Source organism: Hylaeus volcanicus, chromosome 7 (assembly GCF_026283585.1).
Source record: "Hylaeus volcanicus isolate JK05 chromosome 7, UHH_iyHylVolc1.0_haploid, whole genome shotgun sequence".
Lineage (NCBI taxonomy): Eukaryota > Metazoa > Arthropoda > Insecta > Hymenoptera > Colletidae > Hylaeus > Hylaeus volcanicus.
The window spans coordinates 21,523,063-21,538,751 of NC_071982.1; the positions used below are offsets into that span (position 1 = coordinate 21,523,063).

General features: G+C 35.7%; 4 protein-coding genes across 6 annotated transcripts; 1 reads left to right on the forward strand and 3 right to left on the reverse strand.

Annotated features, from left to right (window-relative positions):
* Window positions 1-1,419: 1,419 nt before the first annotated feature.
* LOC128879243 (NADH dehydrogenase [ubiquinone] flavoprotein 2, mitochondrial) lies at window positions 1,420-2,945 on the reverse strand. Its single transcript, XM_054128206.1, has 4 exons — window positions 2,661-2,945; window positions 2,259-2,321; window positions 1,742-2,200; window positions 1,420-1,667 (listed from the first exon to the last, which is right to left on the reverse strand). Exons 1-4 carry the CDS (start codon window positions 2,694-2,696, stop codon window positions 1,494-1,496), a joined length of 732 nt encoding a protein of 243 aa, XP_053984181.1. The 5' UTR covers window positions 2,697-2,945; the 3' UTR covers window positions 1,420-1,493.
* Window positions 2,946-4,866: 1,921 nt separating this feature from the next.
* LOC128879242 (protein SET) lies at window positions 4,867-8,802 on the reverse strand. 2 transcript variants are annotated; one of them, XM_054128204.1, is made up of 5 exons: window positions 8,413-8,802; window positions 7,528-7,717; window positions 7,180-7,385; window positions 6,799-7,063; window positions 4,867-6,700 (listed from the first exon to the last, which is right to left on the reverse strand). In XM_054128204.1, the coding sequence occupies exons 1-5, from the start codon at window positions 8,671-8,673 to the stop codon at window positions 6,675-6,677; spliced, it is 948 nt and encodes a 315-aa protein (XP_053984179.1). In that variant the 5' UTR covers window positions 8,674-8,802; the 3' UTR covers window positions 4,867-6,674. The 2 variants fall into 2 exon arrangements, with proteins under 2 accessions (XP_053984179.1, XP_053984180.1); XM_054128205.1 differs by having other exon boundaries at window positions 7,180-7,376; window positions 8,413-8,800.
* Window positions 8,803-9,285: 483 nt separating this feature from the next.
* Window positions 9,286-11,309, forward strand: LOC128879722 (uncharacterized). Its single transcript, XM_054129133.1, has 3 exons — window positions 9,286-9,756; window positions 9,890-9,981; window positions 10,642-11,309. Exons 1-3 carry the CDS (start codon window positions 9,519-9,521, stop codon window positions 10,975-10,977), a joined length of 666 nt encoding a protein of 221 aa, XP_053985108.1. The 5' UTR covers window positions 9,286-9,518; the 3' UTR covers window positions 10,978-11,309.
* On the reverse strand, window positions 9,978-14,514 carry LOC128879721 (phenoloxidase 1-like). Of its 2 annotated transcripts, none has more exons than XM_054129131.1 (9): window positions 14,343-14,514; window positions 13,971-14,194; window positions 13,683-13,885; window positions 13,188-13,605; window positions 12,996-13,124; window positions 12,526-12,850; window positions 12,155-12,387; window positions 11,311-12,004; window positions 9,978-10,573 (listed from the first exon to the last, which is right to left on the reverse strand). In XM_054129131.1, the coding sequence occupies exons 1-8, from the start codon at window positions 14,425-14,427 to the stop codon at window positions 11,759-11,761; spliced, it is 1,863 nt and encodes a 620-aa protein (XP_053985106.1). In that variant the 5' UTR covers window positions 14,428-14,514; the 3' UTR covers window positions 9,978-10,573; window positions 11,311-11,758. The 2 variants fall into 2 exon arrangements, with proteins under 2 accessions (XP_053985106.1, XP_053985107.1); XM_054129132.1 differs by having other exon boundaries at window positions 9,978-10,559; window positions 14,343-14,470.
* Window positions 14,515-15,689: the final 1,175 nt, after the last annotated feature.

Sequence of the window (15,689 nt, forward strand, 5' to 3'; positions counted from 1 at the left end):
TTATGTATTACGTTTTAAGCGAGAAATCCTTTTTTCTCTAAGGCTTGTGTAAATTAAATTCGACTTGATTTTGAATAAAATCGTTTGAGAAAAAAAAACAACAGATATATTTAACAATTTATTCGTACTATGTACATATTACAAAAGAGATCTCGATACAAATTTATACAAAATTTTTTCTACCTTCATTCATGTATGGTAGCCTAAGAAATATTCCTGATCTTTATTGATACACTGTATAGTATGTAAACATTTGTTTTCTACGGAATTCGATGTTATTAATGTTAAACTGTCTTTCCATGTTCTCGAATAGCAAGAAAATTGGAAAAAAAGCATTCTCTTGATTCTAGTCGAATTTATTTCAATTACTTTGTATACTTTCTGTATAGGGTGGGTAGGAAAACGTGGTACGATCGAATGGAGTATAATTCTACGTGTTGGAATAAAGTTAAATAAAATTAAATGGGTTGCTTTTGTAAGAAATTTAATAATAGTGGTATTCTGGTATCTAACAAAGTCTCTCATCCACCCTATATTCATTGAATGTGGTGATGCGACAATATTCGATGCTGTGATCTGCTATTGATGTTTTTTATGATTAAAATGTTAGGTGAAAAATATCCTCATGAATAAAAAAAGCAGTACACAAATATTATTTTAATAATAATACGAAGTATCTATTCGCTACAAATGCACTTATTTAATTCAAATGTAAGAGGAAAAAAAACAAACGTTATGCACATAAGTATTGTGAGACTTGTTACCATTAGCTCTCTTAATTAGGTCAGTTATGTATATTGAAAATACATTGCTTATACTTACTTATGTTTTCCCAATTACTCGATTTAAAACACTTGATATTCGTACCGACACTGGTTATTTTACGCTCTGTGTATTTTAATTCTGTACATTATTATACTGTGCAGATAACATATTGTTTTCTTGACATTTAAGTTTGACTATCATTTGAAGTGCAAGCTTCGCTTAACTTTTTCTTATGCAAAGTAATTAAAAAATAATATTATTTCTATTCATTGATTCAAAATAAACAGATCTAATTATTTGAATGTGGCCTAGCGATTATGAATTATTACTCTATGTTCAAGCTATTTTAATTACAAATATTTTTAAATCTCTAATATGCATTTTGCGATATTGCAAATTTTAGAAAATCAATTTTTCACAACTAAACGTTTCAAATAAAAGCTTTCATAAGTTGAGAACCAAATATTACAAAAGTACAGAATTTCTTTACTGATAATGTATTTACTTTTACAATTTTTTTTTATAACATTTACAATTATGTATCTTGGTGAACAAGAAATAATTTAGTAAAAAAATTAAAATGAAATGAATATATCACAAAATTGTTTAAGGGACAATATATGTATTAAATATCGCTGTTTAATTATTACTATACTGTCTATTCAAACACATAATTATTACTAGATCATTTACAGATTATACAGTGCACTGACTCTGTCAGGGTACAGTTACAGATCGGATCTAACGCCAAATCCAGGTTTTGGTGGCGGAGATGTTAACGACGTCAAACCACCAGCGGGATCTGCTGCGAATCTAGGTGAATTCTGTGGGCCTGGTGGTGGTCTTTCTCCTTTCTTTAACGCGTTTATTATAGTAGTAGCACTTTCAGGAGTCAAGTCTTCCTATAAGAAATACCAACAGTTAGTAAACACACTATAACCAAATAAAACCTTTACAGATCAACAATTATATTTACATAGTAGTCATCATTGACTTGAAACATTGGTGCATTAGCACAAGCACCAAGACATTCCACTTCGGATACTGTGAACAGCTTGTCTTCAGACATTTCTCCCATTTTGCAATTTGTAGCTTTAGTTACAGCATCCACTATAGAATCAGAGTCTCGCAACCAACATGGAGTACACGTACAGATTTGTATGTGGTACTTTCCCATTGGCCTTCTATTGAACATTGTGTAAAATGTGGCTACTTCGTACACCCTCATATGCGGCACATTCAATATTTCAGCTACTTTGTGCATAGCAGAGATAGGTAGCCAACCGTGTTGACGTTGAGCTAAATCTAGCAAAGGTATCATTGCACCACGTTTATGCCCTTCTGGATAAATCTTTAGAAGAGCTTCAATACGTTTTTTATTTTCTTCATTGAATTCAAATGGTATTTTTGGGTTATCAACTTCACTGTCCCGATGCTGAAATTGAAAGTAGACATAGAAATTTCATATACACAGTATGTGTTAGGATACATACGGTAAATAACTGATCCGATGTGCGAATAACCGAAGTCTTCAGGCCTCTAACATTTTTACAGTTCTGTAAAATAAAACTGAAATGTAATCGCTTAAAATACATGAAGTTTTCATACGCTATTCTAATCATATGCTGTTTCTTATTTAATGTATATAATACTAAACTATTTGACACATACTGTCATAATTTCTTGATACGTGTTTAATCGAATATACAAGCTGAGAGCAATAACAAAATGAATATGTTATCAGACATTCTCAACAATTCAATCTTAAAAATTATAAATTATACTTGAAATAAATAAATATAGAATAAATAACCGTTATATAAGATTACTCAAGAGGTTAATAATATTATGAGTTATAATATATAATAACATAATATAATTGGTAAATAACTCACGTATAACGCACAAATTGTGCGTAAAGAGCGAAACATGATTAGAAGATTCTCGTATATTAACTAAATAAATCCAATTGTCACTTCGCTTCTCCGATTTCTTATGTTTAGTTTAGTTTGGTTTGGTCTGGTTTGAAACTATTAAAGTCACTAGATGTTCTAAGTAGGCGCTGTTGTGTTCCGCGATCAATGGTAGGGATTTATACGGAATTATATTTAGATTTATCACATATTTCGTATCGTCTGCTTTATTATAAATCTTTACGTGATGTATCATTACATTCACAAGTAATTTGTATAGTAATAATAAGCGCTTGCAACTATGCAGCTATCCACTAACATTGTTGCATACATGGGTGTAGACGCCTGCATCTATGCAGCCATCCACGCTAGCGCCTGCAGCTATGCAACCATCTATGCAAGCACCTGCGACTATGCAGCCATCCACGCAATCCGCCCCAACACTGTTGCATGCGTAGACGCCTGCAAAGGGTTTATTCAGTTTATTGATCAATTTTCAGCAAAGTTTGATTGACGGCGACGTGTTCCAAGGAAACATGACGACGGCCTTAAATCTTCCACGGTGAAACGAAAGGAGAAGGAACAACACGCGGTCGGTGAAAGGTCAATGGTTATATAGTAAATGACAACATTTCAGAGCGCATCCTGAATTTCTTACCGTTTAGTTAGGGAATACTGTTTTTAAAGGCGTACTTTATATATTCATACATAAAAACTATATGGTTACTTATAAAATGTCATATAATCTTAGAATCTCGATACAATTGTGTAAAAGAAATAATTTATTACTATTTATTTTTAAATCAATAATTTAATAGATACTAATATACTATTCTATATGTATATACAATTGAATTGAATAATATTAAATAGAACCTACGGTAAAAAGTTACTATGAGCACTGACGCTACAATAAATTATTGCCTATCGTAAAATATAATTGGGAGTTTCCTGCTTTTACTGAACATCTACTAGGGAAAACGTTGAGACAAAAATCGACTATTTTTATTTAAAAAAAAAAAAAAAAATCAACAACGCACACATAGAAGGCTGAGAACCATAGCGATATATGCAAATAAAAAATACAAAGTTGAGCTACAGAAATGTCTCGCTGGGCTGCGAAATCATAGCGTAGTTTAATTTTATTTAATTCCATTGCTACGATTCTCGATCTTCCATACGACGGTACAATTAAATTAAAATATTCTCAGAATAAGCGTTAACTTAAATAATTGGCAAATGTAACCGAATAGTGCATTTTATATCGAACAAAAAGGAACGTCGATTATCCAAACGAGGACCTCCGATGTCGAGTGTAATATCGTCACGCTATATTTACTTCTCGCAATTTTATCTACCTGGTTAAATGAATAATAGTTAGTAGAAGGCTTAGATTAAGTACAAACAAAAAGTCAAATCTGATGTTACAGAGAAACGGAATTTTTTTGAATCTTAAAATTGGTCTCGAGTCATTTTTCCCGAATAATACATAGATAGATACTGTTTAAAAGCCTCTGTATAAAAAGAAACTGTAGCTTCTAAAGGTTCTTGAATTTTTCTTTGAATTACTACTAACTTAATTCTTTCATACAAATACTTATTTTATTTGCGTACAGATATTTACGTAATAGTAGCAAATCTCTTCGACTGTATCCCACCAGACAAGAGATCACTGTATTTAATAAAACTAGGTATAAATTAATGGTCGCGTGACATTATTTGGCGCCCGAGAACGAAAACTCTCCAAACATAATATCACCCTTTTTCGAACAACCTAGTTCATCGTTTCGCGAAGAATTTACTTGGAATATTGGTTCGGATAACCGTCGTTTCATTTCACATCCCTGATTTCCATTATATCGCTAAAATTTGTCCACAAACCTTTCACATCTTACAAGTATTATAAACAATAAAATCTTAAATATTAAAATCTTACATTTACCACCTATACTTGTTATATTTCCATGATCGTTTATTTTTCTTTTAGTTCAATTTCATCTCTTGGTCGTATCAACATTTCTCTAATCTTTCGTAGCGTCGATAAAATAATATATGATAACAAGCAAAGTAAATGTCGTCGCATACACGGGAATCGTTAATTTCTGTGTACAATTCAGAAGGGCTTCGTTTCTTTCGAAGGACAATTCGAGGATGACGATTAGGTTGATTTCAAAAGAAAGACGGTGTCTCCAGGAAGCAATCTTTATCGACAAATGGGTAATCATACAAGAAATCATAAGAAAATACGTTGAAATCGATACAACAATTTTCGACTCGTTCTGGGTGATATATCGTACAAAAGAAAGAAACTGGAGTGAAACGTTTCATCGATTCTCGTATTAAAATGTCTTATATTCACGTATTTATCTTTATAAGTAGTTTCAAATATAAAAACTCATTCCTATATCAAACTGACAACTTTATTTCGTTCGTTTTCTGTACGATGACGTGAAGTCTAAAATCAATCGCAACGTGTTCTTCGTAATTGTTTGTTGGCACACCGCGGGAGATACAACAGGTTTGCGATTTGACTCCTGATTCTAACTTCACCTTTGGATAGTAACAGTAATTTGAAAAGGTGAGCTCAGAATAAGAAGCGCGTGAAAAACGTTTTGCGATATTAGTTTCTTCTCGCGAAAGTGGAAAGTTTGCGACGTTAAGTCTGGAAGAATGAGAACGAGGTGAGTTTCATTCGGTGATTTTCGATTTGAGCGTGACAAATTTCGATTCTTGTTGGAAATGTCGAGGGAGTATTGCCGGAAATACAAGTTACGAATCTTTATAAATCAAACAGCGAATGGTTCTTTTCCATTGTTCGCTTTTTCGCGACTGCTCCATGTATTTCAATATAATTAAACGGATGTCGTGTTATACACATTGCTAGTCGGGCGTACAATGTTTTTTAAAGAAAGAACATCGCGACGATATACACTTTTTACATTTGACCTGCACCGTATACAAAAATATTTGCAAATATCGCATTCGTTTTATAAAGTTCGAATATCTTTGTAATGAAAATAAACGTGTAACAAAGAATGATGTTTTTATCAAAACTTTCTACACTTATCAAGAGAGTAAATTTTTAATCTTGCATCGTGTAGGTAACAAAATTGTAATCGTAATAAAAAAGCATGATGATATTTAAGTTTTTTTACATTCGTATACATATCACCTCCCAGTAAAAATAAACTGCTACATTAATAAAATTGTAATCGTTAGCGATATGTTGTTAAAAGTTTGTCAAAATATTCAAAACAATTAAAATAAAAAGTTCTCCATAGTTTCCGCCGCTTTTACATTTCTATACTATTAAATAAACCGTGACTATAATCTGATAATAGATTAATCGTTTTCCAGTACTTTTACAAATAAAAATAACACACCTTTCGATGAGAAAAAATGATATTCTGTAAATCTCGACATATAATTGTGATATTGTCACTCTCAAAAATAACTAAAACACCTCGTTCTGGAAGTAACGCGATGGAATAGATTTTCGTGATGGAACAAGCCGAAAAGAACACGTGTTCCGTACCTCGTCATATTTTATAATTTATTTTATTCTTAATGTACTTATGACACGATCAAACTGAACAGGTGTTCTTCATCGTATGTCCGCTATAATAGAGAATGACTAGGCCATATGAATATAACTAAGGAATTCGTACTGTATCCTGGCACTATTTCCGAACAAAGTGCAAAGTGAAACCTATCTAACTTATCCAGACCGTCTTCTCCTCGATTACTTTCAGCACAATTGAATAAATATTGTACTTTTATACACACGGTATCCTTTTGCGCCAAAAGAGGTCTGCTGAATTCAGTTAAAGTTTCCTACTTTAGTTTTGAAAACTTATCCCGAGATTTATTCATATGGCTCAATGTAATCAGTCCTGCAAACTTCATCTATTTTCAACCAATCTGATGTGTATTTTCAGTGATTATTTCTGAATATCTATGACTGTAACCGATGTTGCGAAAAATCAACTTTTAATTCTATTCTGGTTCCTCTCCGTCGCCATCTATAACAAAAATTAGTTGAATATTTAATTTTTATCACTCCAACTGTTAGTATCAGTGTCAAAGCAAAATGAATAATTAAAAACAGAGATATAAGTACCTTCGCGATCCACTTCATCGTCGACTAACAGATCATCTTCTTCGTTTACTCCATCATCTTCGTCGTTCACAGCCTCTTCTTCTTCTTCGTCTTCATCCACATCGTCTTCGACCACAACTATACTATCATCTCCTTCTTCGCCCTCACCTGCTTCGTCGCCGTCATCCGCACCACCATCATCTTCTTCCTCCTCCTCTTCCGTGTCACAATCTTCGCCGTCTCCTTCGATTCCATTTTCAACATCCATATCTGGTGCCAAGTAATACTGAAGACAAAGTAATCTCATTATGTTTCTTTCAATATATGGTTTGTATTAGCAAAAGTGTTACAGTTAATGCAATATAAGCATTTATGCTTACATGTACAAATAAAGGATCTTACCTGCAATGGATTAGGCCACATATCATCTTTAATTAACTCTGCTATTTCATCTGAACTGGGGTCTCCATGGTCCGTAAACCAGTCGAAGAATGATCTGTGTTTTAGCGGCCTTTTGCGTCCTTTCAACGGGGCTTTGGTTTTTGCTCTTTTCGTTAGATCAGCACCTTCTTTCCAACGGATAGGTGTACTTTGAGATGCTGGATCTCCTGCAAAAAAGCAGGAGATACATTAAAACTACGATTATTCTTCTTGATCGTTCTGTGACTTATAAACTAAGTACTGTTCCAAAAATATGTACTGGGAAGTATAATAAAAAAACAAAATATTTTGATTTAGAAATGTGCTCACCAGAAGAACCTAAATGAAATTCCTTGGTAAGAACGTCGTTCTCGAAATACGGATTTGCATCAAAGTGGAAATTGATTCTATAACCAGATTTAATGTCTTCGAATTCTTCAACCTCTAATTTGTTTAAAAATCGAAGCACATCCTCTTCGTCTTCTTCTAATATTTCTGCTATTTCTTTATTGTTTACAAACTATGTACTGGATAAGAAAATTTACTATTTTCCATTATTTACAAGAAACATTGTAGTATCATAAAATTAGATGCATCTTATTACATTTTATAAATTGGAGCAGTTTTGCTGACTATCGTTCATCGATAAAGATAAATATTTGGAGATTTTAGAGGGGGATCTAATAAAATGCACTTAAAATATGCATTCAAAAAAGCTGTACTACTTGTAAGGTCAACCTAATATTTTAAGCAGCATTGTACTTTACATTAATACATACATTAATGCGTATATAATAAATGAATAAGTAACTCGAAACGCGATAAGAAGGAAGTTAAAGGAGTGACGATTCGTCAGATTGAAATAATAGAGGAAGGAATATTACGAAAAAGAAAAACAATTATGCTGTTCGAGTAACGTGCAATGCAAAATACAATAGTTGGTAAAAGCGGGTAATGTAAAAGAATAATGAAAGGCACGTAATAAGAGAATAATAAATGACGTCGCTGGTGGAACCGCTCGAAGAAAGGATTGTTATGAAAATAAATGTGTATTATATTCCGCGTGACCGCATGTAGTTATACGTACTTCGTAACGTATACAAGTAGGCAAGATGGCGACTAGCGCCGGTGGACGCCGGTATCGCCAAGAAACGTCAAAGATATATCGTTAAATTATTATCGCGCTAAATGATATGTCATCGTGCGAAAGGATACTGCGGTGACCCAAAAATTGGGTATCCTCTTGATAATGTCATTCCGTTTCTGGAAGTAGGGCTTACGCAACTTATTATACTTCTTCTCGACTTCGAGAATTTCATCGCTGGCTTTCTCATTGAGGCCATCGATTTGATTCTGACACCCGTCAATCTCCTCCAGCGTCTTCTGTATTTCAATGTCATAATCTCGCGACTCGACGCCCTCGCCTGAACCCGGATCCTCCAATTCCTTGGCTTTTTTATTCGGCGAAGACATCATTCGACCCGCGCTCTTGTCACCACTCCACTACTCTCTGTTTATTTTCAGTACGCACTCACTCCGCGTTCGTCACGCTCCTATCACTAATTTGCGGCGGGTAAGCGAGCTAAACCACAGAGTACTCTCGCAGAGGGGAAACTACGCTTTTCAGCTACCCGTTCCAAATGCGCAACCGTCGTTGGCCGCATCCACCCCGCGGACATAGGGACATAGGGATATATGGCTTCGAATAAATCTGAAGTTTGCCGATTTCTCGGTCTCGTTTCCTTCCTTGGAAAATGTTCAAGAGAGGAAACGAGACAAACATATCGGTAAACTTCAGATTTATTCGAAGCCTAGGGTTTTGCCTATGAAACCAAGGAGGGAGGCTCGTCGGCCATCTTACGTTCTTCTATTACAGCGGGAACTTTAAATTGGACTATAATTGAAAATATGGTTATATGTTTGAAAAGAAATTTTTATAGTTTGTTACTTTCTGTAATCTATACCAATGGTTACAATGTATCTATGACCTTCTCTTTAAAAATTGTTCGAATAACTAAGTAACTAAAACATGATGTTTGCAATTCGCGCCTTATATTTCTATTCTTAGATGTGGATGGCGCGTAACAAATTTTCCATTATCTAGAGGACTTTCTATGTTAGCCACGCGACGTTGTTACGGCCTGAAGTTGGCCAACGTTGCGTCTGGGTTAGGTCTGCGTAACATCGTCGCGTCGCGTAACCAGTCTGCATGATCTTGGTCTGCACGGTACCATAATCGGCGCGTATCGTTGGTCGTCTGTCTTTTGCTTTTCTACAGTTCAAAGGAATTCGTAACATCGTAATTGGGGCTACTTTACATTATGGAGTGGTCCGACGACGCTACGTTACAATTTATCGAAATATATCGCGCCAACGAAATTTTATGGAACACCAAGCATCCCAGCTATTACAATAAAATGAAAAAGAACGATGTCTGGGACGAAATTGCTATGGAGTTCCATACAACAGCGGAAGAATGCAAGAAAAAAATGAATGCTCTGCGATCAGCCCTTAGAAGAGAGAGAGCGAAAATAAAAAAATGTCAGGGTACGCGGAAAGGTAAATGCAAAGAGGGGAATAGCGACCATTGTAATGCTTTTATGCTTCGGAGTAAATTGTATTTGCTAATTTAACGCTTGTAATTATATCGAATGCAAAATAGAAATTGTTCATTTCTTGTTGTATATTGTAGGCAGGGATGATGTATACGAGAGTGGTTGGTATGCTTTCAAGAGCCTACTTTTTCTCTGGGACAAGAATAAAGTTCGATCGTCGCAAAGTACTGTAAGCGATACAAAGATGCTTTATTTACGCATAATTATCTTGCCACGAAATACGACCTTCGTTTCCAAAGAAATTAACCATGTCGTCTCTTTATTTATAATTATTTTCGGGGAATATTATTAATGGGAAGTAACAAAGAAGTTTTTTTGTTTATTCGGTTCCCTTGGAAACAGATTTGTGATACCACTACTAGTGTTGCTTCCAGCTCCCGCATGCGCAGTGGAGAAAGCTGAGCGCGCAGTACTGTATGTATGGTATTGCAGCTATAGGAAACCATGCGTGGTTTCAATTCATTTGTACTTGTATTATATCATTCTTTAGGATAACTAAGGACGCCAGTTTTATTAAGCTCGTATTAGATATTCTTCTGACGGAAAAAACAGTGCGCATTAGAAGGGAATTAGAAGCAACACCAGCAAAGTGTGGTGAACAGGGTTGCCACTCGCCAGGGAAGGCTCACGCGTTCAACCAAGCGTGACGTCACAAATTGCTTTATCCTTGTCTTTCCTACGCACCACTCTCTTCTAACTTCCTCCTTTCGTAAGACTCTAGCCATTTCTCTCTGGCGTTGTTGGCACCTGTAAGTTACAGGCTGTAACAAAATTCCCATAATAAAAGAAACATTGACTATCGTCGATTTCCCTATGAATTTTGTTATAGATTCGCGAAGAGAAAATAGACATCCTAGATAACGATACGTCAACAGAGACACAAGCGATCTCAAAGGATATTCTATCTTCTCAAACTCAATCGTCTACTACGTTTAACATTAAAAGTAAATACGACGAAAGATTGGATGAAGTTTTTCAAATATTATCGAAAGCATCGAGAGTGGCTGAAGCGCATCACGAAGAAGATGAAAATCAAGTTTTTGGACAGTTGGTAGCCAAAAAGTTGCAGAAATATTCTCCCGATGTCCAAACTGCGATTCAACGGGAAATAATGAATATTTTATTTAGAGCGGATATGGGCCTTTACAACGAAACTCCATCGTAACTACATATTTCGAGTTTCATTGTAGCAGTATTTTAATAATCCTAAACATTCAGTTCCCTCTCATGTTTATATCACTCGCCAAGCTCAAATTTATCAAGCCCATTTCACTTATAATCAGTCAGATCCACTTCAGAATTCGTCAGTGCCATGTCCAGTAAATTCTTATCAATTTAGTATCATTCTTCAATTTATGCAAGAACTACCATCATTCCACGTCATTCTTCTTTACCTGGTTCACTTCTTTCTTTAGCCATGTAGCAAGCAGATTAGTCAGATCTTGTATCATATAACTTTGAAAATGTTGCCTTGAAAATATACGTATTTTTTACTTACCTGTACATTTTTTTTTATCCTTCCACAAGAGCTTGATCCAGGAAGGTCACCGTTCACTAAGCCGCTCAGTGAGCGGGTTTTAGTAGCAGCAGTGGCGCCATCGGTGGCAAAACGCTCAAGTTTATAGTGACAATAGTTCCCACCATTTCTGTAAGATGGCGCCACTGGTTCCTTAGAATCATTTAGTGGCGCCATCGGTGGTAAAACGCTCAAGTTAATAGTGACAATAGTTCCCACCAAATATTTTTTATTTTTCTTTTATTGCATATATATATAATCTATTTTCTTTTACATTATTTAACTGTCACGACTCCATCTCCTTTCTTAATCTATAATAATTGAAATTTTAAGAAAGCTAAATGTTATCGTTGCATAAAAGGGCCCTGATAAAATTCCTTGATAAATACGTAACATAAGATGATGAATATGTGTAATCCACGAGCACAATTTAAGAAAATAGTAACGTATTTCCCATGCTTCCAGATCTAGATCTAGGCACAACGTTATCCGTAAATCTGACGCTGATTTCCGTGACTGCCATATTTCCAGTGAGAAACTGTGCCAGAGTTTCAACACCTGCACGGGGTTGACGGTCGAAAGGGAATCCCATGGATCGAGCATCTGGGTATTTTTTATCTCTCAACCCGCAGTAGCTCACGGCATCCTTACAAGAGGACGACTCGTCTTGTTGAACCTAAGCATTAAATTGCACTGTAAACATCTTACTTCAAATACATGCAATTGTACTATCAAGAGTTATTGCAAATTAAATTTATAATCTGATATAAATCTATATGTAGTTTATTAGTATTGCAAGTGTTAAATTAATTAAACATTTACTCACAGCGTCGTTATTGTAATCAGAGACCATAACAAAAAGATCCATCGGGTAGCCTTCCTTGTTTCCTTTAGGTACTAACATGTGATGCGGCCAACCACATCCACAGAAATTGAATTGCTCCAGAGAATCACCACTAATCGGTCTACTGTCGTCTAAATTCCGGAAGGTTCTCTCGAATGGTATAGTTACAGAGGATTCCGTTGACTTGCGTTCAATTGTATTTTGTCCTGGACGAACTGGAGCAAGACGAGGAAAAATATTAAACAAAATTTTGTAATATGAGTACGTGTTAACAAATTGAATAATTAAAAAAAATCAGGTTTAAATCAGGTCAAAAAAGTAAGGTTGCAAAAATAATATTATTGGAAACATACGCGACACGGTGAATTTGTCCATTTCGATCATCAAATTCTTTTGTTGTTTAAACATAAAAGGAAGTCCACGCTCGTCTTCCCTAGGAGCAATGAAAATACGGACAGTGCCTCTTCGTACCGCACTGTTGCGATTGTTGACAACAATTGTATACGTAAAGTCGGCATGGTTCAAATGAGTGAATCTAGCAAGCACTGGGCCACGTGGCGTGAAATCAAGTCCACGAGACAGATCGACGACGCTCTGGGTCCAGAAAGTGTTCAATACGTTGCGCTGTTGATTTGTTGTCAATCTGACATCCCCTATTTCAATGCCCGGAAAGTCCAACTGTGAAAAAAGAAACATTTTAGTATTTTACATTATTTTATTTATTCTTTTTATATGAAAAGAAAAATCTGTTGGTTATTCTTAATAATCTCAGAATAAACAGCTTTGTATATTTGTTATACATTCTAATAAAGTGTATGTTTACCTGTTGCACGCTGTAGTCAGGCAGAGTATTTTTATATTCTTGGAAAACATCGTCAACAAAAGCATGCCATCTATAGAATATTGGATCTCTCATAGCAGTCGCAGAATCACCCATGATACCAAACCTCTCCTAAGAAGAATCAAAGAATCTTTTTAAAAATGCTCTATAGGTACAACAATTATGTATACCCACCAAGTAACGATGATCTGGATCGTGACAATAAGAAATAGCAACGTGACCTAAGTTATGAAGGTCGCCGTAAACGTTTGGATTAGGAGACAGGATGCTGGCCTCCATTATATTTCCTAGTATGTCGATTCCATCCTTTTCTGTTAACGGTATCCTTTCCCCTCTCGTGTTGATTACAGATCCTGTATGAATCGTCTCATAAATACGATCCCTCCATCTTTCCAAATCCTGAATGTCGAAATCCAATTGATCCACTGGTCGATCGATATCCTTGAGAACAGCGCCACTTGGACGAGCTGGCCATGTACGTCCAGCAACTATGGAATCTAATTTTGGGAAGTAACCCTCAGGGATTGGCTCGCGCCAATCGACGAAGCGCTTTACACGTCCCAGTCGATTGCACAAACGTTCACAGTTGTATCTAAAGGCATAATAGATGAAGTACAGGTGATATTCATTCGTATATTCGCTGATAAAATTATTAAATAGAATGGTTACCTAGCCATAATTTGCTCATGCATGTAGTAAAATAGCTCTCCACGTCGATCTTTGTTTACAATTACTCTCTGTCCTTCGAATGGGTAGACCAAGTGCCAGTGCCAGTGATGGAGATTGATCCCAATGTCTTCCCTCCAGTACGCGACACGATGTTCCATATCGAGATCCGATGCGGTGTAATCTCTTGGGATGTCGATTGGTATCTACACGTAAAAAAGATATAGATCAATTATATAGTAACCCTTAAAATATTCTATTTGCTCAAATTAGTGAGAACTATTTGTATACCCTTGAACCAGCGGGAACAACATTGGCTTCCTCTCTAGCTCTCGAAAAAATAGCACCATCGAGGTATTTATCTGGAAATATCTCGGTCAACGGTGGTACCGGTAGATCCTTTGTATCAGGACGATGTAATATTGCTACAGAAAGTGCGTAAATGAACATATTCGGATTCAAACGATCACGGCAGTAAACAGCAACGGATAAGAAATCCTCGTATGTCCTCATTCCTGCAACATGAAACATAAGTAATTAATAGAAAAGGCATGTGTACTCATACATATAAAAGAATAAGTGTGCCATAAATGCATGCAATCGACAGTTTAGTAATTAATAGCTTCTGGGTGTAAACCCCTTGAAATTATGATATACACGTACCCATGAAAATGTCTATAAGTTGAGCAGCAATTTTTCGATGCGCAGGAATGAATAGCGAAAATGGTTCTCGACGTCCCAGCTGCATAGGTCCGCTAAGATCTGGAAGAGTGATTTGCTTCACTTGGAGTTTTGAATCTGCATCCTCGCCGAAGCGGTTGAATACTTCGGTTGCAACGGGACGATACTTGTCAGGCTACACATACCACAGACAGAAAACAAATTAATTCGAAGCGCTGATCGAAGATATTAATATGCTATCAAATAAGATATTACATGTATATTGTATAATAATATATACGATATTAATAAAGAAGAGAACTTACCAAGTAAGCAGGTGGTATATCAAAAGCGACTTTTTTGTCTCCTTTGGGCACGTAAACCGGCTCGGAAGGTCGATCGAAGAGATACAAAATACGCGACTTATCGGTTGCCATATTAATTGATAGTTTTTTTTTAATATAATAGAAATGTTAATGTATAATAGAAAAAAAAGTAAAATTAACAATGATCTAAAGTTCTTCACTTGTAGATGTTTCACGAAGTACTATACTGTGACGTACTAATAGTAATAGTATCTAGCAAACTGTTGGCTGTTTAGACCACCGCTGCTGACAACCGTCTTAGGAAACAATACGTTCGACGTCTGATTTATAGAAGACTTTACAGGATACAGTGGTTCCATTACAAACCACAATATCCGTCGTAAAGTCCAAAAATAATCAGAAGTGAAAGGGGACATCCCTTTGAGAATTTCTTCGACCAAATCCTGTACTTCTTTCCTGTTTTTGAAGGAAATGGATCGTGATTAGGCGTTGGTAATCAGATTAATAGTTCTGGTTTAAGCCTCAGTATTTATATAAAAGATTCAAGAACGTCACGACTTAACCTGAAAATTATGATTTTCGGGGTGTGAAAACAGAAAACGAGAACAGAATTAATTAAATAAGATATCTGCATTTTACAAAGCAATAAGTTACACGAATATCCTTAGAAGAAACTGAAGAATCGAATCGTGGATCGTATTTTATAATATAAATTGTAAACGGTAATCAACGTCGTTGGGTAGTTACGTAGCAAAGTGAAATATGTTTTTTGTTCCGCTTATTTATGGAGAAGTAAGGCTGTATTTCGATTTCCGTTTACGTTTCGCGCATAAACTTCATGCTATTATACAATGTTATTGGAAAGGCGATGCGGTTATCGAACGTACAAACGTGTACGCTCCGACGCTACAGCATCCGATAGCTCGATTTCCTTGGAAGACTAAGACAACGACATCGTCGACGAGAACTACCGTTGGATGAAGTAGCACCAAAACGCGTATCGATAAGCAATATACCAAGAGCC

Bases quoted from the DNA above. Each gene is read 5' to 3' on its own strand.
- LOC128879721 (XM_054129131.1), bottom strand. From the start codon at position 14,427: ATGCAGCTGGGACGTCGAGAACCATTTTCGCTATTCATTCCTGCGCAT. The intron at 14,195-14,342 runs GTACGTGTATAT...TTCATGTTGCAG, and splicing joins ACTTATAGACATTTTCATGG to GAATGAGGACATACGAGGAT. The intron at 13,606-13,682 runs GTAACCATTCTA...TTATGCCTTTAG, and splicing joins CATGAGCAAATTATGGCTAG to ATACAACTGTGAACGTTTGT.
- LOC128879243 (XM_054128206.1), bottom strand. From the start codon at position 2,696: ATGTTTCGCTCTTTACGCACAATTTGTGCGTTATAC. The intron at 2,322-2,660 runs GTGAGTTATTTA...TTTATTTTACAG, and splicing joins GCACAATTTGTGCGTTATAC to AACTGTAAAAATGTTAGAGG. The intron at 2,201-2,258 runs GTATGTATCCTA...TTTCAATTTCAG, and splicing joins CATCGGATCAGTTATTTACC to CATCGGGACAGTGAAGTTGA.
- LOC128879242 (XM_054128204.1), bottom strand. From the start codon at position 8,673: ATGATGTCTTCGCCGAATAAAAAAGCCAAGGAATTGGAGGATCCGGGT. The intron at 7,718-8,412 runs GTATCCTTTCGC...TCCAGTACATAG, and splicing joins CCAATTTTTGGGTCACCGCA to TTTGTAAACAATAAAGAAAT. The intron at 6,701-6,798 runs GTACTTATATCT...TTTTTGTTATAG, and splicing joins CGATGAAGTGGATCGCGAAG to ATGGCGACGGAGAGGAACCA.
- LOC128879722 (XM_054129133.1), top strand. From the start codon at position 9,519: ATGGAGTGGTCCGACGACGCTACGTTACAATTTATCGAAATATATCGC. The intron at 9,757-9,889 runs GTAAATGCAAAG...TGTATATTGTAG, and splicing joins ATGTCAGGGTACGCGGAAAG to GCAGGGATGATGTATACGAG. The intron at 9,982-10,641 runs GTAAGCGATACA...ATTTTGTTATAG, and splicing joins TTCGATCGTCGCAAAGTACT to ATTCGCGAAGAGAAAATAGA.